We start from the raw sequence: 21,703 nt of genomic DNA, 5'->3' as shown, positions 1-21,703 counted from the left end.
CAAATGCAAGGCGGAAGTTTTAAAAGCAGCGAGAGAAAAAAGATTTACAGTTAGAGGAACCCCTAAAAGGCTGTAAGTGGATTTCTATGAGTGTATAAAACTTACAAGCCAGGAGATACTGGGATAATTCAAAGATATATTCAAAGTGATGAGAGAAAAAGATGACCAATGAAGAATTCTACACGCAGCAAAGCTGCTCTTGCCGAAATGATGATGAGATAAAGACTTTCTCAGATAAACAAAACCTGAGGGACTGACTCATCACCACTAGACCTGTCTTCCGAGACATGCGAAAGGGAATTCTTCCAGTTGAAATGAAAGGAGGCTATTGATTGAGGAACACGAAGACATGATGGAAGCATCAAACTCACCAGTAGACAAATAATCAAATTCAAAATACTCTAATACAGCAGGGCTGATGGGAAAATTACTTTCAACTCGAGTATGCGAGTTAGACACAAAAATATTACAAACAGCTATGGCCGCGATGATTTGTTAGTGGACAGACAAATACAAAAAGAAGTTTGACATCCGTAGCATACAATGTGCTGTGGGGACTTCTTGTGTGCGGCTGACGGTAAGCGACTGGCTTAAATTAGACTGTTAGAACTGTAAGCTGTTTTATATAAACCTCATGGTAATCACCAAGCTAAGGCCTACAGCATAGGAACGAAAGCTTAAGAGAACTGACTCAAAGGAAATACTGCAAAAAATGATCGAATCCCAAAGCAAGAAAGCAAGCAGGCAGGAAAGGAGCAAAGAAACTATAAAAAAAAAGTCAGAAAATAATAAACAAAATTGCAAGAGCAAGTTCTTACCTGTTAATAACTAATAATTTAAATTTAGATTAAATTCTTCAATCAAAAAAAAAGAGTGGCTGAATGAATGGAAAAAGAAGATCCAGCTGTATGCTGCACATGAGAGACTCGAGCTTCAAAAGCACACAGAGGCTCAAAGAGATGGAAAAAGATATTCCATGCAAACAGCAACCAAAAGAGAATGTGGTGTCTATAAGCTTAACAACACAGGCTTGAACTTCACGAGTCCACTTACATACTACACTGGTGTTGCTTTCATTTCTTTCTTTTTGAAAATTTTTTTTTATTGAGTTCTAGTCAGTTTACAATGTTGTGTCAAATCCCAGTGTAGAGCACAAGTTTTCAGTTATACGTGAACATACATATATTCATTGTCACATTCTTTTTCGCTGTGAGCTAACACAAGATCTTGTATATATTTCCCTGTGCTCTACAGGATAATCTTGTTCATCTATTCTGCATATGCCTGTCAGTATCTACAAATTTTGAACTCCCAGTCTGTCCCTTCCCACCCCTTCCCCCCTGGCAACCACAAGTTGGTGTTCTATGTCTATGAGTCTGTTTCAGTTTTGTATTTATGTTCATTTGTCTTTTTCTTTTTTCTTTCTCCCTTTTTTTTTAACTGGTATTGTTTTCAATACATACATACTAAATAAGGACTACACGAGCCACGGTTGAATTCATGGATGTGGAATCGCGAATACAGAGAGCTCACTGTAAAGTTACATGTGGATTTTTAACTGCGTGGGCAGTTGGCACCCTATCCACCAAAATGTTCAAGGCTCCATTGTTCTTATATCAGACAAAATTGACCTTAAGTCAAAACTGTCAAAAGAGACCAAAAAGGTCATTATATAATGATAAAATTCAACAGGAAGCTATGACAGTTATAAATATTCACCCAACATCAAAGTATCTAAATATATAAAGTAAATATTGACAGGTCTGAAAGGAATTATAGACAGCAGTACAGTAATACTAGGAGAGTTCAAGATCCCACTTTCAAATGGATCAATCACCCAGGGAGAATGTCAGGAAGGAAGCAGCCAAAGTACACTGCACAACAAATGGACCTAAAGGACATATCCAGAACTTTCCACCAACAGTAGAAGAACATACATACTTCTCAAGTGCATACAGAACATCCTGCAACATAGATCACGTGTTAGCTCACAAAAAAAATTCCAAACAGATCAAAGCATTCCAAGTTTAAAGCCTTAAATTTTAAGAGCTAAAACTATAAAACTCCCAAAGAAAACATAGGGGGAAAGCTCCTTAACATAGGTCTTACCCATATTATTATTTTTTTAATATGACACCAAACACACAGGCAACAAAAGCACAAATTAACAGGTGTGACCACATCTAACTAAATGACGTCTGCACAGCAAAGGGAATAGTCAACAAGGGGAAAAGGCAGCCTACAAAGTGGTAGGACATATTTGTAAACCGTACATCTGGCAAGGGGTTCACATGTAAAATAGACAAGGAACTTAAACCATTCAACAACAAAAACAACAATAAAAATTTGGCAAAGTACCTGAATCCACATTTTCCCGAAGAAGGCATACAATGGCCAACAGGCACAGGGAAAGGTACCCAGCATCACGAATTATCAGGGAAATGTAAATTGAAACCACGATGAGGTTATCACCTCATACCTGTCAGAATGGGCATCACCAGAAACACACGAGAACAAGGGTCGGCAAGGACGTGGAGCAGAGGGAACCATCAGTGAGAAATGTAAATTGGTGCAGCCGCTATGGAAAACAGTGTGGAGATTCCTCAACAAATGAAGAACAGAGCAAACACAAGGTCCAACGGTCCCATTTCGGGGTACAAATCCAGAGGAAATAAAATCACTATCTTGAAGAGATATCTGAAGCCTCATGTTCACTGTAGCATTTTCCATAATAGCTAAGATCACAAAACAATGTAAGTGTCTGTCAGTGGATGAATGGATAAAGAAAACGTGATGTAGTGGGGGCGGGTACAGCTCAAGTGGGAGAGCACCTGCCTAGCAGGCGTGAGGTCCTGGGTTCAATCCCCAGTACCTCCTCTGAAAATAAATAAATAAACCTAATTACCTCCCCCCAACGCAAAAAAAAAAAATTATAAAAAAAAGAAAATGTGATGTATATACATATATATATATATACACACACACTATATTTACTTATTTAAATAAAAGTTACATAAATAAACATGTGTTTAAATACAAGTCATTATTTATATATAAACATAAATATATTTATTTAAAATATATAATATTATATTTATAGTGGAATATTACTCAGCCATAAAAAAGCATATTCTGCCACTGGACAACACAGATGACCCTGGAGGACATTACGTTCAATGAAATAGGGCAGACTCACAAAGACAAAAACTACACAATCTTACGTATACATAGAATCTAAAAAAGTCAACCTCGTAAAGAGGGTAGAATGATGTCTGCCAAAGAGCTGAGTGGATGGGGAGATGGGGAGGTGTTGGTTAAAGGGTACAAGAGTTCAGTTATATAAATCAATAAAAAATGGTAAAAAAAAAGAGTTCAGTTATGTAGGAGGAGTAAGTTCTGGAGATCTAAAGCACAGCATGGTGACTGCAATTAATAAAACCATTAATTTGCCAAGAGACTTGTTCTCAGTACACACGTACAAAAGGTAACTGTATGCGGGGATGTTAATTAGCTTGGCTGTGTCAATCACTTCACAATGTACATATATATCAGACCATCACATTATACACCTTAAATGTACGTAAAATTTTAACTTGTCCACTAGATCTCAGTAAACTCGGAAAAAAGAAAAGAAAATTCGAAAGACCCAAATTTTTTTATTTGGATAGTGTTTGGCACAGAATAAACATGCAGGAAGTGCCAGCTACCGCATCACCCCCATCATCTTTTAAGTCAGAAAAAGTAAAGAATGTTGGAGAGTCTGAAAAATACTCCAGTGTAAGATGTTTCAAAAAAACAGTTACAAAACCCCACATCTCAGCAAGAAGGTCTCTGTGTGTGTTTACACCTGAATCACTGGGCTGATTTTTGATTCCACAATGCTGATCCCTAAGGACCCATCTAACACCATCCTCGTCCAAAATGTGTTTCTCACCGGGGAAACCTGGGGCTGGGGGAGCCATGCAGCACCGCTCGGCCGGAACAGAACAAACACATCGATGTCTTAACAGACCCGTGGGAAGCTGGCTTATCTGCATCTCGCACAGAACCAACTACCCCCACCCACGACGCGACCACAAGGACAGAAGCAGCCCCAAGTCGCGGCCGAATGACAAAGCAGAAAGGCCCCGAGGATAGCACAGAGCTGCCGCGTGAACTGACCCTGAGGGGGCCCCAACCACGCGGGACTTCTTACCAGAGGAAGGAATACACGTCCTCAAAGTTTACATCAGTTGAATGGGTTTCCTCCTGGTAACCCAACCGGTAACACAGTCTAACACACAAGAAATAAATGTAAACTCACACAGCAGCCACTATGGAAAACAGTATGGAGATTCCTCAAAAGACTAGGAATAGACTTACCGTATGACCCAGGAATCCCACTCCTGGGCTTGTACCCAGAAGGAAATCTACTTCAGGATGACACCTGCACTCCAATGTTCATAGCAGCACTATTTACAATAGCCAAAACATGGAAACAACCTAAATGTCCATCAACAGGTGACTGGATAAAGAAGATGTGGTGTATTTATACAATGGAATACTACTCAGCCATAAAAACCGACAACATAATGCCATTTGCAGCAACATGGATGCTCCTGGAGAACATCATTCTAAGTGAAGTAAGCCAAAAAGTAAAAGAAAAATACCATATGAGATCGCTCATATGTGGAATCTAAAAAACAAAAACAAACAAACAAAAACAAAGCATAAATACAGGACAGAAATAGACTCATGGACAGAGAATACAGACTTGTGGTTACCAGGGGGGTAGAGGGTGGGAAGGGATAGACTGGGATTTCAAAATTGTAGAATAGATAAACAGGATTACACTGTATAGCACAGGGAAATATACACAAAATGATATGATAAATCACAGAGAAAAAAATGTGACAATGAGTGTATATGTCCATGAATGACTGAAACATTGTGCTGAAGACTGGAATTTGACACAACACTGTAAAATGATTATAAATCAATAAAAAATGTTAAAAAAAACAAAACAAACAAAAAAAAACGTACACTCACACAAATGACGTGAATGTTTCACACCCACTGACTTGTGTACATGCTCACAATCACACGGAAGATCGACACTGGGTTCAACAGCGGGTGGACCCTGCCCCCCTGGATGCTGTGACGCCAACTCCAGCCATCTGTGCTCGGGCTCCCAAGAGCCACGATCAGAGCCTGGGACACGGGCAGCGAGACCGCGCCGTGGGCTGTGCCACCCCCACCGCCCACGCTCACCCACCTATCCCCCCGCGCACTCCCCCCAGCCTCCCTGTGGACACAGACCCCACGGGGTAAGGACTTCAGACTGCGGCCTGAAACATGGGATGCTCAAGGGCTGCCACCAGACCCCGCATCACTGATGGCACTGGGTGTCAAAGAGCGAGCCATGTTAGTGCCCTGAGACCTTTTCTGCAATAATGTGGACTTGCTGAAAAACAAGAGAACGCCAAGGGGAGGTCGGGGTTCAAGGTCAGCGAGGAGTAGCTTCACTGGAAAGCCTTCTAGTACTTCAGGTTTCCTTCCGAAGGCTTAACTGCATTACTGATATTTGTGCTCCAAGTACACAGACACCTTAGGTCAGGAGGACGTTAGGTGTAAGGTGGACAGTCAAGGCGGTCCTTCATCCAGGAGGAAGCCTCCAGGAACAGCCCCTGGCCAGCTGTCCCAGGGACCACACCTCACGCCCGGCTCAGCTGACCGAAGCCCGGGGGTCATGAGCTCAAACAGCAGCTCCTTGCCTGCGAGGAAGTGGTCGAAACACCAATGGCACCAAATAACCCGGAGCCAGCTCCGTCGTGCCAGAAACCTCTTCCTTGTCCGCAATACTGAAGGAACTTAGAAAAGTTAGAAGGAAACCCTCACCTTCCACTGACGTGACTGCCGCCAAGAACCCAGAGCATGAGACAGACCGAAACTTAACTCAGAAAATCCTTAATGAGGCTTTGAACTGCTCAGGTCAGTGACCAAAGAGCCGCCTCATTATTTGCCAATGAACTGCAGAAATATGCCACTAACAGTGGCTCAGGTGCAGTACATATTTTAAGAAATAATTTTTTTTCAACCCTGTGGTGAGCAGAATTCTCTTCTGCCCCTCAGAGATGTCCCCGGTCCACCCTCGGAAGCTTCCCCTGCAGAAGGGCTTTGCAGGTGGGATCAGCCAAGGATCCTGAGCTGGGAAGATGCCCCGGCTAATGCAGGTGGGCCCAGTGTCACCCCGACAACCGTTGTACTTGACAGAAGGAGGCACAAGGGTGAGGGAGACTGGAAGACACCACGCTGCCGGCTTTGAAGATGGAAGAAGGGGGCACCAGCCAAGGACTGGGGACAAGTCTCTAGAAGCTTTGAAAGATGAGGAAACAGATTCTCCACTAGAAAGAGTGCAGCCGTGCAGCCCTGCTGACACCCTGGTTTTAGCAAGACTCTTGTAAGACTTCTGACCTGCAGAACTGTAAGACAAAAACCTGCGTTGTTTCAGGCCATCGGTGTATGGTAATTTGTCACGGCAGCCATGGGAAACTAACACAGAGCTCACAGCACAGCATCTCCACCCTCACCCTCTCCCGAAGGCTCCCGTCTGGTGGATCTGCCACACAGACTCACCTGGCTCCCAAGGGACCTCCACTTTTTTCTTTGCCATCATGCAGTCCTCATTTCCCAAGCCATCAACCCCCTTCTAGCCTCACATACTCCAGCAATGACCCTCAGTGACCCTCAGGTGGTTGTCAGCCACCTGAACACTAACCCCTTAGAACTCCTACTCCAGGCACGCCGCCAGGCCCACAGCACTAAACCCAGCTCTGGTGCCACCTTCCCATTCGTCTGTCCCCATGCCACTGGGGGGCAAGCCAAGGACTCCCGGCTGTATCCACAGGACTATCAGAAACGCTCAACCCCGGGGCAGCCAGTGTGGAAAACAGGGTGCAGATTCCTCAAAAGACTAGGAATAGACTTACTGTATGACCCAGGAATCCCACTCCTGGGCTTATATCCAGAAGGAACTCTAATTCTAAAAGACACCTGCACCCCAATGTTCACAGCAGCATTATTTACAACAGCCAAGACATGGAAACAGCCTAAATGTCCATCGACAGATGACTGGATAAAGAAGCTGTGGTATATTTATACAACGGAATACTACTCAGCCATGAAAAAGGATAAACTAATGCCATTTGCAGCAACATGAATGGCCCTGGAGACTGTCATTCTAAGTGAAGTAAGCCAGAAACAGAACAAAAAATACTATATGAGATGACTCATATGTGGACTCTTAAAAAAAAAAGACACATGAACTTATATATAAAACAGAAACGGACTCACAGACATAGAATACAGAGTTGCGGTTGCCGGTGGGGGGGCGGGGTGAGAAGGTATAAACTGGGAGCTTGAGATTTGCAGATACTGACTAGTAAATATAAAACAGATAAACAAGATTATACTGTAGAGCACAGGGAAATATATTCAATATCTTGTAGTAGCTCACGGTAAAAAAAGAATATGAAAATGAATATATGTATGTTCCCGTATGACTGAAGCATTGCGTTGTGCACCACAAATGGACACAACGTTGTAAACTGACTATAACTCAATTAAAAAAATAAAAGAAAAAGAAAAAGAAAAAGAAAGGCTCTCCTTCACCTCCACCATGGATGCTCTGAGATGCTAGGATGCAGCTCCCTGGGGACCGGTCCCCCAGCTGCTCTCTTGGACCTTCCCCACTACTTGAAGTAAGACCCTTCTCACTCATCTTCATGGTTAACAAAAAGTTCAGGACATCCCACCAGTGTTGCCTCAACCTCTTTCCACTAAACCTCAAATATACGTGCAACTTCCCTCCAGCTCATCTGCCTCCTCAGACCCCCACTCTCTTTCCTGGCGCTAACCTCTATATCCAAGCTCTGCTCTCCCCCCGTCTCTGCTCGAGAAGACCTAACAGGCAGGCGAGGAAGACCCCTGAGCTAGGAGCTTCTGGGAGGAGACTGGCCAGGTCCTGCTACTCTTACCTGCGGGGACCATCAGCACTGTCTTCCCAGACATCATCTGAGGGTCTTTAACCACAGTGGGAGCTGAAATGCCAAAGTCAGGGGGAAGGGGAAACGCGCAGAGGAAGTGTGGTGCCTTCAGGGAACCTGGCTGGAAGGACCGAAGGCTCCCATCTCACCATCTCATCAGAAGCGCCTCTCAGAAAGCAGAGCTGCCCGGGGCCCACACCCGGGGACACACGCCGTCGCTCTGCGCTGCAGCCCAAGGCGCAGGTAATGGCTCAAAGCTCCCCAGGATCAGATGGGCAGGGAGGTCCTCGGAGGATCAGAGACTTAACTAACGGACACTCCTTCGTGCTGTTAAAAACCCGATTTCTAGACCGTAACTCCCATAGGCCCTCTTTTCCTAAAACTGACCTGCCAGGGAACTCAGGTTCTGGTGAAGATGCTGGTCAAGTGACCAAGATGGTCCCCCTTTCCCGGTCACCCTTCTCCTCTTTACAAAGCAAGGCACACCTCCCCCCCGACTCCTGCTCTTACTGGGATGCGCTGTCCTCGAACTGCAAACTGTCCCGGGCATCAGATACCAACCCTGCCCGCGGGGACTGACTCTGCTGCTTGCTGAGACGGTAGGAAAGGGTTCGCTCATGGCTCTGCACTTGCAGAGAGGGTGACAGAGCTCAGCTCCAAACCCAATGGGGACAAACGGGGGTTTACAGCCACGGAGCAGAGCGACGGGGTCAGGGAGTGGAAAAATCACTGGGAGGACGCACTGAGGGCGGGGACATTTTTGCGAAACTGACTGAACAGAATTCTTGCTGAAGGCAGGTCAAAGCAGTTGGATACCAAGGGTAGGGGGCTACTCGGCAAGATTCTTGCTGAACTTGGCTCTGTGCAGACCGACCCAGAAGGGCAACTCAGGGGCCTGGTCAAGAGACCCTCAGAGGAAGCTCACTGAGGGTCTGTCAAGGAGGTGGTCTCCGTCAGGACACACTTGACCGCTGCTCTTAAACTCTTTGCTTCCAGCTAAAGTGAAAAAATGACCTGATCACAGCTGACTATGAGGTTTGGGCACATGAGTCAAAAGAAGTTCAGTACAAAACTTCTTCCATTTCTACCAGTGATACATGATCTAATTGGAAAAAAGAAATCCTCACCCAGCTCACCCAGAAATTCGCTTCCAGTAAACTTGTCTGTTGAAGACTATTCAGCTTGGAATGTAGTTATTGTTTCAGTCAAATGTGTAATGATAAATCCATTAGTCAATTTTTTTTATTGAGTTATAGTCAGGTTCCAATTTCTAATCTTTGAATGGCTTATCTGAGGAAATGCTTTTAAAATTAACTCAAGATATGTATTTCTGTTACAAAAAAAGATAGATATTAAAAAAAACAGACTTAAGCATGGGTTTCATTAAAGTTCTGCAGGGTAAAAAGAATGGAAGCAGAAGGTCAGAGAAAAGGAGATGACATAAATTTTCCAACTGTTAGAGATGAGCTTGTTTGTCTATTTTTAAAGGAATGATAATGTTAACTGAAGAAAAATGCACAACCTGAAAGTTGAGAATTATGGGGTTTTTCCCCTTCTATTTTTGGTTTGGTCTCATATTTCTTTTTTTCTTTAATTTTTAATTTTTTTTGAGAATTATGTTTTATTTGGCAGACATACTGAGGACTTCAGCCCTGGAGACAGCCTCTCAGATAGCTTGGAGGGACTGCTCCAAAGAGGTAAGGGATATATCGGAGTTTCTGCAACAAAGACCAGGTAGTCTGAACATCAAAACATTGCTGTTAATTAAAGAAAACCAGACATCTTGCACTTTTCTCTCCATGGGAAGATGCAATAGTGTGGACTCTGAAATCATTTCTTTGACGTGCACCTTAGCTACTAAAGCCAGTATGCTGTTTTTCTGCATCCTGAATCCCCTCAGGGTGCCCAGTCATGACAGCTGCAGTGGCTGATGGCTTGCCGGCCGCAGCATCCTTTGTCTACTGATACGGCAGGCGACGCTCTCCATCCACAAGAATCAGTATCAAATTGCAGCTGGTATTTTGATTCCATTGGATGCATTAAAAGAATGATGTTCTAGTTTAATTTCAAGTAGTTTTCAGAATACCGGAGCGATTAATACCCATTGATCTCACTGGAATAAATTTATCGATCATTTAAAATCTGTAATGCAAAGGATTCCATAAAATGTGCGAAGGGGTATACGGGTTTTGAAAATGCCTCCAGAGAGCATACAAACCCAATTTTTGACAATCTCTGAGCTAGATAAAAGTGGTCAGGAGGAAAGCGACATGAAATAAATTGAAAAAAAAAAACAAACAGAAAAAAGAAGCCAGGGTTCCTGAAAAGAGAGCGTAAGGCTGAACTCCTTGGACTGTATCTTGAGGTCAGCAGACAGCAGAATGAGGTTCTAGAGGCTTCATCAAAGACAGGGGTGCCCTGAGGCTGGGGGACCTGCCTCATACACGCCACACCCTGCCAGCCCTGCTTCTTTTCCATCTGACTGAGGAAACGAGGTACCACAACTACACTTCACAAACACACTCCCCACCCCCCATAAGAGTCTGCGATGTGTCCCCACCCTCCGCGAAGCCATGGTTGGTTTGATTCTTGGGACAACACTGGTCACAAATCACCGAACGCCACGAGACTGAGATGAGCTACAAGGGTGTCACTCATTGTCACTTGGTTAAAAAGTCAAGATGTGACGTGCGTGGCTGCTGCCTTCCAGCCCACCACCCAAAAAAGCATAGACGCGGGGAGAGAATGCCCGCTGGGACCCTTTGATGACCTTACCCAGGGCAAAAATTACGAGCCAAAGGTGACAGTAATCGCAATCTTCCTTTGTTTCGGCCGCTAATGACCGAGCCTAGTCACATATACCCTAAAAAGGCCCAAAAAGCATCATTTTTAAACAGAAAGGTATTTGGGGCCCTCCCTCTCTGCAGATGTGCAGCCTCCATTTCTGGCAGGAAACCCGGGCGAAAAACCTTGCTCACAAACAGCTGACCGTGTTCGCAATCTGTTGGCGCAACCTGTGCGGAGCTAAACTCCAACCGGTGGCCCTTCCCACCGCTTCCCTCAACAACGAGGGCCTTCTCTTCCTACAAGGGGCTCAGCTAAGCCAAGGACAGCCTGAGTTTACTACAAAGGCTCCCAGCCGATCCAGAAAGCGCCGAGGTCCCACAACACGGGGCTATGGTGCCACCTGCTCTGGCCTGAATGTTCATGTCCCCCCCTCTCAAAATTCACGTTGAAATCCTAACGCCGATGTGGTGACTTAGGAGGTGGGGGGCTTTGGGGTGTGATTAGATCACAAGGGTTGATGGGATTAATGTTTTTATAAAAGAGACCGCGCAGAGATTGTGTGTCCCTCCCACCACGTGAGGAGGTGCCAGGTACGAACCAGGTATGAACGAGGAAGAGGTCCCTCACCAGGACTGGACCAGGCTGCTGTCTTCCCAGCCTCCAGAACTTCTGCTCTTTGCAAACCACCCAGTGTTCTGAAGTTTGTTACGGCGGCTCAGATTGACTGACACCATCTAAACAAAACACCACCAGCAGGCGTCTTCTGTGCTTCAAGTTCAAAATCAATCATCAATCAACGTCCAACCTGATTTATAAGATACTACCTCAGTTCTGTGCCCTTGTCAAAAGCTCTGAAGTCCACAGCTGCATTTCCTGAAAGTGTATATGTTCATACTCGCTGCCTCCCTGTGTTCATCCACCACCTGACTCCTTAAGTAGCGAAGGGTCACCGTTTCCTGGGCACCAAACAACGGTGTCGCATAAGGCTTCTGGATTGCTCGGCAGCATGAGTGCAAAGAAGTCCCACATTTAGATACTTTGCCAGAGTTCCAGGCCCTCATTTGCTGGGTCTTTCTTCACCAAGGGCAAGTGATCAAGCACTTAAAAACACTGAATATTTACAGCTAAATTCTGACTTTTAAAAATTAAGAATATCGGTGTCAAAAATCTTCACCATATACTTCACCCTTGATGTAGCAAAATCATAAAGGATACTGGATTTTTTAAAAAAATAGTATTCAAACAGATGTTGACAGGCTTAAGAACTTGAGATGAAAAGTAATGTAAAATATAATTAGAATCAAGATATCGTCCTCAATTTGGGTTTTAAATATGATGCTAAACAGCTCTGCAACTGCAAACTCAATGTGCAACTCTTGGCTTCTCTTCGGGATGAAAAGGTCCAAACGGGGGCCGAGACAGTGCCAGAGAGACGGCACCTGCAGGGTGGAGTGTGTCTACCGCTCAGACAAGGCCCAGCGGGGAAGAGATGGGAGGCACGCCGGCTGACAAAATGCACTCAGCACCGAAGTCACCCCTTCTCAGACAGCGCCACGTCACACGAGCTGCTCCGGGTCAACCTCAGAGGGCAGGATCCCAGGACAGTCCAACACAGTGACCATGACCGTGACCATGCAGATCTCCCAAAGACGCAGTGGCTCATGAAGTCTATGAAACAGACAAACGGATGTGGCAGGTACCTGTTGGTAACAAGCCAACAGGTGGCTTCATTCCTTTGATAACTATGTAAGTTCAAAAAGCTAAAGCTCTGAACATTCTTAGAAACAATAAACAGTACATATATGTAAATTAAAATTTAAAAATATATGTGCAGTTAAAAAAAAAGGCTTACCAAGCCATGAAAGACATAGAAGAAACTTAAAAGTTACATTAGTAAATGAAAGAAGCCAGTCTGGAAATGCTACAAACCGTACGATTCCAACCAAATGACATTCTGGAAAAGGCACAGCTACAGAGACAATAAAAAGATCATGGTTTCCAGCGGTTTGGGGAGAAGGAGGGAGGGAGGGAGGAACAGATGGAGCACAAGGGAATTTTAAGGCGATGAAATTATTCTGTGTGACACCATAGTGGTGGCCACATGTCATCATGCATTTTGGCAAAACCCACAGAATGTACAACATCAAAAGCGAGCCCTCATGTAAACTGTGGACTTTGGTTGATAATAATGTGCCCATGTTGGTTCATCGATGGTACCAAAGATGCCACACTGATGAGGGATGTTGAGGGTCGGGAGGACATATGTGTGGGTGGGGAGGGCTCTGTGTGAACTCTGTGTGTTCTGCTCAATTCTGCTGTGAACCTGAAACTCCTCTAAAAAAATAAAGCCTATTAAAAAGAAATAACCCAACAGATGCCCAAAGGAAAAGTGATATGAATTAAAAAGACCAAGAGAAGCTGGAGGTGGACGTAAGGTGGGCTTTGATTAAGAGACTAAATAATTCTGGGGGAAAAAAAAAAGAAATAAAACCCTTACTATGATCATGCCCTTAACTTGCAAAGTCAAGTGAAGACTGTGCTGTTACACATCACAGGATTTTAGCAGAAAAGTGAATCTCCCTTCCTCGCCCCCACATTGACTCAATTCTAAAAATGGGTACTTAGGATAAAATTCATTCATCTTTGGGGGAGGGTGCAGCTCAGGGGTAGAGAGCGTGCTTAGCATGCATGAGGTTCTGGGTTCCATCCCCAGCACTGCCATTGAAAAAAAAAAAAAGAAAAATGAAGAAACCAAATTGCATTCCCTCTCAAAGGAAAAAAAGAAAAGAAATGAGAAATGATAAGACAAACAACAAATTAATTCATCTTTCTCATCTGGGCTCTGCTTTCTCAAAACAACGCTCCATCAAGCTTTCTCCCCCCACTATCAGCTATGAAATTTTGATCCCTCTTTTGAAGTGGATCCACTCTGAGGGGCCGTTTTCTAGGACCACTTTTTTCAGACAGTGATGGTTTCCTGAGCGCTGCCCATGCAGCTTGGCGGTTTTCAAATTCGAAACTACATCTTGTGAGAAACGACAGATGGAGATGGAGCCTGGGGGAGAACACAGTGGGGACCAGCACAGCTGTGTTCAGACACCAAGGGGCCGTCATCGTGATGGCACTTCCTCTGGAAAAGCCCAAGGAACAGAGCTAGAGCCAGGCGCAATGGCGCAGACATTTCCGCTCAACGGAACAGAAAACTTTAACGGCGGAAATGGGCCGCAGAGTTGATGCTTTGTTTTGAGACAGTGAGTTTCCAGCCCTAGAAATATTCAAATAAAAGTCAGCTCCAAGTTGAAGCACACGTGGCCCCCTTCAGAGCCCACGGCTAATGGATCGCCTTCCCCTCTCTTTCTAGAGACCTATTCAGACTCTTCTCCATGGTCATCACCCCCTGATCTATTTATTCACTCAAATACGCACTGAGTCCCTGCTCTGTGCCAGATACGGTTTCAGATAACACAATGGACCACTAGATTATGGAAAGTAAATTCCATGTTTTGAAGGTGATAGACACAGAAAAAGGAGGGGCTTGGTCAGAGCAAGATGTTGGTAGGCCTCATTGAGAGGACACACATGGGTTCTAAAAAAATGACGTGCCACCCCATGGTGAGATATCCAGTGGCCACCAGCCTAATCTATGGACTTCTGGAGTCACTGACCGACCTCCCCCCCAAGCTGTGTACAAACCAAAGGACAGCAAGGGCTCACGAGGCTCCCAGGTCTGGGCCCAGAGCTCTGAGACCTCCTCACACACCGGGAGCCAGTTTGCCCCACTTCGGAGTGGTGTCCTTGCCACCAGGTTCGCTGATCACTGCCACCTCGCATCCTCGCGCCCCCGGCCTCCCGTGGAGCTTCCAGCCCTAACAGACTCCCTACAGGCTCCTTTCTCATTCAAACTGCATGTTGCCCAGAAATCTAAAAACTCTTCAAGAGCGGGAGGCTTGAAACGATGGATTTCAGAAAATTGGCACTCAGAGGCTGCCACGTTCGTGGCAACAGGAAACACTCTAAAAACATGACTTGGGTCTCATTTCAAGACTCCTGGGCCTCAAAATACAAAGGACTTGAGAAAAATGCTCAATAACTCTCTTATTTTTCCCTAGTTGCAAAAGACAATGCTTCCTTCCCGACCCTCTCTCTCTAAGACAAGACCACTCCTTTCTTTCTAGCCCAAGGAGGGCTGTTCATTGGCCAGAATAATTATGAAACACACGGTGGCTTTGCTTAAAGTTTTCCAGCTTTTGGCTCCAGGAGAGGGTCAGAAAACTACTGATGCCAGTCTCTTAATAAGGTCACCTGGCACAGAGTTCTTTCCCCCGTGAATGGGCACAGCGGGACCCCCGACACTGGCACGGGAGGGTGTCACACTGAACGGGGCGCTGCGCAGGTCTGCGCTCATTTCCGGAAGGACAGAAGCCAGAACAAACACCACTCAGTCTATTACAAAAGTGTCAACAACCCGGCCCCTGGGAAGAAACTGCAGTGACAGAGCTAGAAAGCCACGCCCTCTGATGAAGGCCCACAGGAGCGCGTATGCTCGGGGCCTAATGGCTCCCCAGGGTCAAAGGCACCATCAGCTTTCCAACCTCTTTTCTTTTCCAGTTTCTAAGGTGCTCTGCAGCCCAGGGACGGCCACTGGGAGCTGCTTCACCAGGGCTTCTGGGAGGCGGCTCTCAGCATTCTCCCTCTTCCTAAAGGCGCTGTTCTCAGGGCCTCACATGAACCAGGGGACAGAAGACCATCATAGAATTTTATGACCCCAAAAGACCCCTACTGTGTGGCCACGCTCATGGCCCGGGGGCCTGGGATGTACGCAGAGTGACCGGGGAAGGGGGAAGATGAAACAAGGGTCCTCGCCGGCTCCCCATGCAACTCACAGGCAACTCTGAGTTAACAGGAAGGAAAGGCCACTGCGGGAATCAGGAGCCTCCCCGGGGAAGGGACGCTGCGATCAGCAGCCTGTTCCCACTTTGTTAAAGCCCTGCCTGGGTTTCTGGCGAGGGGTGCACACCAGGGCTTCCAGGACGGTTCTGCTGCCTGGGGTACAGCCCCCGATTTCAGTTTGGATGCTAAATTCTGTGGTCCCCTAAGGAGATGTGGCTGAGTTCCTAGAGGGCACTTTGCTGGTTTAGCTCCTGCGTGGACCGAACACCTCTCCGAGCCCACCACCGGCCCTGGGAGCACCCATGTACAAACCCTTTCCATGTCTGTCTGTCCAGGAGCACAGCACAGGGAGCAGGGGCCACCGCCTGAGCTGACATCTCAAGCCCTCCCACCTCACAGCAGAGGGACGGCGGACAAGCTCTTTTAACACCTCCCATTTGAAACAAAAATGGGTACAAGCAATTGATAAGATGAAGGAGTTAATGTTTGTCAAGTGCTCAGAACAATGCGTGCCTCAGGGTACACACTCTGGAAGTGCTTGCTAAGTAACAAACACGCAGTCTTTCTGTGTAGAAGCAAAGTGAATTTTTTAAGAGGATGTGAGGCAGGGGAGGAAAGCCCTTCTGAGACAGCTTTCAGACCCCTCTCCCTGCTCAAGGACCCCTTGCTAGCTTAACCCCCGCCTGCAATCTTCCTGCGTGGTGCTGGCTAGGAACAGGGTGCCAGAGGAGGGGCCCGGACGGCTTACAGGCTGCCAGGTGGCTTCTGATCTACCACACCAGGACTGCAATGAAGCCAGCTCAAGCAGAACAAAGAAACAAAGACAAGAATCCCAGGTTGCAGCTGGCTGTCAGAAGCCTTCAAACATCTGCCTCGATCTCTTATGCCCTCACCTGGAAGACAGCCCTCGGCCTCTCCACATTATCGGCAACTGAAATCGCACATTTATGCATGTGATTCAGGGCTTCAAAAGCACGCGAGGTATGCTGGTAACACCCAATTTTAGACAAAATTCAGAGCAACCCCCTTCAGGTGACAACATCTCAGACGTATACCCCATGTATAAAATTCCACGCGATAAATTAGAAAGAAATCTTCTTAGTAATTCCTTGGAGAGATACCTCTGCCACAGACAGAACAGGTGCTTGGAGTAACCATCCCATGAAAACAAAAGTCACCAGTCATCTAAATATTTGACTGTGTGCCAGCATCCATTTCGTCACTTAAATTTTAGTGTTGTCGCAGTTCCGCCTAAGATTGTTTGAAGTTTTCAGACATGACTTGAATTCTCTGTTAAGACCATAAATTCCTGTGGGCAAAGAATGTCACCTGCCATATTCAGTGAACAAAGGATGTGGCATCCATCTAGCCACCAGCCACTGCAGCTGCCCCAGACAGCACCCTGTGGGGATTCAGGACGGAGAAAAACAGAATTCTGGCCCCAAGACAGTTAAGTTGCAGATCAAAGGAATGATTTCAACGCGCCCAGACTCTTCCAGCATCTTCCCATACAGAGAAAGGCGCTAAATTTATTAACCTGAGATGTCTGGTTTTCCTTAATTAACAGAAATTAATTATTTCTTTAATTTATTTTATTTTATTTTATTTTTGCAAAAATATATATCCTGGCTCCTCCCTGACCTCTTCCCAGCAGTCCCTCAGAGCTGAAAGGCTGTGTCCGGGGCTTAAGTCCTCAGTAAGTCTGCTGAATTAAACTTAATTCTCAACGTTGCAGTTGTACATTTTTGTTTTTGTTTTTTTCCCCCACAGCGACATTCCTGTGCAACTGAGCATCTATTTTGGGAAGAGGCAGTCTACCCTACATTCAGGGGACAGTACCACACAGACGATCTGGGGAAGACAGAAGCAACAAATGCCAGATAATTTCATCAAGTGCTGATTGAAAAGTGCGGGGACTGCACGTGTAAGAACAGATACATTTGTTTTTTTATGTGAATAGTGGCCTCAGACTCATTTCCCCATTATCCTGTCTCGTAATCACCGAGGCGATGTGATTCGTAAGGTCATAGAATTCTGAATGAATGAAAAGAATGCAAGTGGAGGGAAACCACAAAAACAGAAACCACTCTGCCAGGGAGATATAAGAACAGAACAGGAAGCCTTTGTTATGGCGGATCCTGGGGCCAGAAACTTGGCCATCAACCTACCTTTTAGGAGAGCATTTGTAACGTATCTTTCTTTATAAATGGAGAAAACCAAGGGGTGATTTCCAACACGAACACCCCACTATTAAAGAAAAGAGTTGAAGACCACAAATATTAAAGACAGAAACGGAAGACAGTCTCATCACTCACTCTCACTTCATTAATTTAATACACATTCACTTCAAAATAATGGAGCTGAGCAGGGGACGGAACAAACCCGAATGCAAACGACACCCCAGAATCCCACGAGCTCACATTTGAAGGAAGCCGCTCTGGCAAGAAGGAGGTGGCCCGCATCCGAGGGCGCGACCTCCCAGCCGGGGACAGCCGAGGTCCCCACGGGGGCTGCGGTCACCAGCGCCCCCGCCGCGACCGCTTCAGCAAGTCCAGTCCCCGGTCCAGGCTCCGAAGGCCACACCCACCCTGCCAGCTCTCCAGGGCTTTCCTCTCGCATCTGAAGCTTCCGCGCTGTGTTTTCACAAGGGCGACATTCCCTCTTACTCAGCCCTGCCGTCCGCCTCGCGCTCCCGTGACATGTCCCACATCCGCGTCCCCGCGCGCTTGCACCTTGACCCGGCGGCACCCCACCCCGCCCCGAACAGCCGGGCCGCTCCCTGGACCCTCATCGCCCCCCCCCAACCCGAGCCGGGCCCCTCGGGGAAGATGCTCCGGGGTCCTCCCCACACGCGTGGAGGGCGTCAGAGGAGCGGGGGGCACTGGGGCGACTCCCCGACACAGAGGGACCCGTGGCTCTCGGCCCTCGGCCTTCCGGGCTCCCCGAAGAGGGGTTCGCGTGCGCCTCGGGGCGGCCCCCGCCCAGCCCGGCCCGGCGGGGCCCTACCTCCACGAGCAGCCCGAGCAGCAGCGCCGCCACCCTCCTGGCCAGGCGGCCCATGGCGGCGCGCCCTCCTCGCCGCAGACGCGGGATAGCGGCACGTCCCCTGCGCGGTGGGCGGGATCCGGCCCCGGGGGCGCACGAGCCGGGGGCGCGCGAGCGGGCGAGGAGCGGGGATGCACCGCGCAGCCTTCGCCGCGCCCCGCCCCCGCCCAGCTCACCCCCGGCTCGCGCGCAAGCTCCGCCCCCGGCTCGCGCGCCCCCGCCCAGCTCACCCCCGGCTCGCGCGCAAACCCCGCCCCCGGCTCGCGCGCCCCGCCCCAGCTCGCAACCCCCTGGGCACACCCCTGGGGACCAAGGTCCGCCCCGCCTGAGTGCGCTCGCCAGGGGCCCCGAGGGCAGTGGCTGGGCCGCCGAGGTGGAGTGTGGCTGCCAGGGGTCTCCTCCCTCTAGGACACAGTCCTGTCACCCTTGAATAGGCCTGGCAAGGTTTTTGAAAGAAGCGAAGTCCCTGCGGGCTGAGGCTTGTTCCAGAGGGCGGTGACTGGCCGTGAACCCATTGCTCTGCCTCGCGGCGTCGTGTGCTTCTAGGTTCTTCAAGGTCCCTTCGATCTCTGCGCCCGGTGGGGCCATGCACTCTCCCCACGTGTGACAGCAAGGACAGCCAAAGGATGAGGAGGCAGACCGCGGACGGAAGGCTCCCTGAGCCTCACCTCTCACTTAGATGTGGAGCTTTCATGCCTGGATCTTCCCGCCCTGGCCCTGCCCCGCGCTCCCCTACAATTCGCCCACACTGAAGCCCACCCTCCAGCTGGTGACTTTGAGATGTCCTTCACCTCTGCTGAATTCCCCTTCCACCCCCCACTACCTCTTACCCACCATGTTTTTTTTTTTCACAACACGGCTCAGATCCCATCTTATTCGTGCAGTTATTCGAAAACCATTTATTGAACTTGTAAGTTGTACCAGACCCCGAGCAGGAGAGCCAGTACACAGAGGGTTGCAAGAAAATTCTGCCTGGTGTCTAGAGAGAGAGAGAATCAATTACGCCAGCAGGATGCAAAGTGCTGAGTGCAGACGGTGAGGCTACAAGTTAGTTAAGGAGGTAAAGGAAATGAACTTACCCGTGACTGGAGGTGAAGGGAGGGGGTTCAGGGAAATAGACAACACCTAAGGCGAGTCCCAGACACTTTTCCAGATCTCAGCAAATGTGCACATCTGATTGACTGAATCGTGCAACACCAGACCACACCTGTTGGAACCAGAACTTGCCAGTAAAGCAGAAAAGCCGCCCTTGCTCTTCATTGCAATGGTAACACACCATTGGACAGGATCGCCAAGGGTCTTTGGACTCCAGTAACTTTGACTTACTATTTAAAGTGAGAGAATTTTATTACTCTTAAAGGGCAGAATTTAACTTGCAGAATACGAAGCCCAGGCTGTGTTGTGTAACAGAGATGCAAAGTTTTTTTTTCCCCAATGATGATGTAAATGATCTTATCCTGTAAAAATGCAAGTGACCTCTGCCACGCTCAGAGCCTTAACCAGTTTTCTGTCTGATTCATCAATTTCACCCCAAGAGTTTTCTGTTTCTCCTTTGTCACTTGCTCTGTATACACACTTGCTTGCATTCTCCCTTGAAGTAGCTTTGCTGGTTCCTCATTAATGGGTTGTTGCCCTGAAACATATAAGTAATTTCTTCAGCAAAGATGGGTTCATTCGGACACAGCAGAGAATTGCAATTTGAGGTGTGTGGCCATGGCATGCCACATGCATGCCTCACAGTGGAAAGAGGGAGTACCCTTTCATAGAGGAGGACGTTGAGGTGGCTAAAGTAAACAGAGTCCATGACTTTCCTTTGCCTGGGTCCTCCCTGAGCAAGAAGAGAAATCTTGCTTCTTTCCTATTGGGTTCTGCTATCATCATAGGTTATGAGAGCTCCCCCTTCTGGTCTCTCAACTATTTAACTGAGATTTCTTTTCATTAATTTTTTGCATTTACCCCTTTTGATCAAGATCTTCCTGTGAAAGTGTCACTGATGGCTTTTCTAGTGTCAACAGCTTTTTATCCCTTAATGTTGGGAAGAATCTTTCCTGGGTGCAGTGTCTTATGTCAGAGGGAAAATGCACAGGTTGGAAAACTATTAAAGCCACAGCTGAGTAACAAAGAGGGGTTAGGAAAGAGAACTCAGGCATTTTTTCATCTGAAGTTCATATGTTGTCAAGACCATAGACTCTGGAGATCATCTGAAGTGTTACGTCATTGTCAAAGGTTTGGCGACAGACTTCCAGCTAAGATCCAGATATCCTGGGAAAGCTGTTTCATCACATGTCATCAGCTTCAGTTCTGGTAAGTCTCTTCTTTCTGGTCACCAGATGGTGTGAAGATCTAGTCAGGGTTTGGTGCTTTTTAAAGATGTGCCATGCGAATCACGAGTCTTTTCCTTGGAGTTTGGCAGCCCCAGACTTGGTTATCAGAACCTGATGGGGGGAGGGCGCTCCAGTGAGGCTGAAGAGAGTTCTGGAGGAATCCCTTCCAATGGACAAAAACTCCACGTTGAAAAGTGTGATACTTCAGGTCTTTGAATCCCACACTGTGGGGGCACACTGTGAAAAGATTGCTCTGCCAAAAGATGGTTATTTTTTGACAAATGCTGGAGAGGCTGTGGAGAAAGGGGAACCCTCCTACACTGCTGGTGCGAATGCAGTTTGGTGCAGCCACTGTGGAAAACAGTGTGGAGATTCCTCAAAAGACTAGGAATAGACTTACCGTATGACCCAGGAATCCCACACCTGGGCTTGTATCCAGAAGGAACCCTACTTCAGGATGACACCTGCACCCCAATGTTCATAGCAGCACTATTTACAACAGCCAAGACATGGAAACAGCCTAAATGTCCATCAACAGGTGACTGGATAAAGAAGAAGTGGTATATTTATACAATGGAATACTACTCAGCCATGAAAACTGACAACATAATGCCATTTGGAGCAACGTGGATG

The 21,703-nt window shown here is 47.2% G+C and overlaps 1 protein-coding gene across 1 annotated transcript in view; it reads right to left on the bottom strand.

Moving 5' to 3' along the window:
- LOC140691674 (small ribosomal subunit protein uS3m-like) overlaps window positions 1–18,761 on the bottom strand; it is a 49,238-nt gene extending 30,477 nt beyond the window's left edge. The window contains 1 exon segment of the mRNA XM_072955530.1: window positions 18,507–18,761. Within this exon segment, the coding sequence (XP_072811631.1) occupies window positions 18,507–18,761 (255 nt within the window).
- Window positions 18,762–21,703: the final 2,942 nt, after the last annotated feature.

The sequence above is a fragment of the Vicugna pacos genome, chromosome 36 (assembly GCF_048564905.1).
Source record: "Vicugna pacos chromosome 36, VicPac4, whole genome shotgun sequence".
Lineage (NCBI taxonomy): Eukaryota > Metazoa > Chordata > Mammalia > Artiodactyla > Camelidae > Vicugna > Vicugna pacos.
This window is presented reverse-complemented; position numbering and strand designations above follow the sequence as displayed.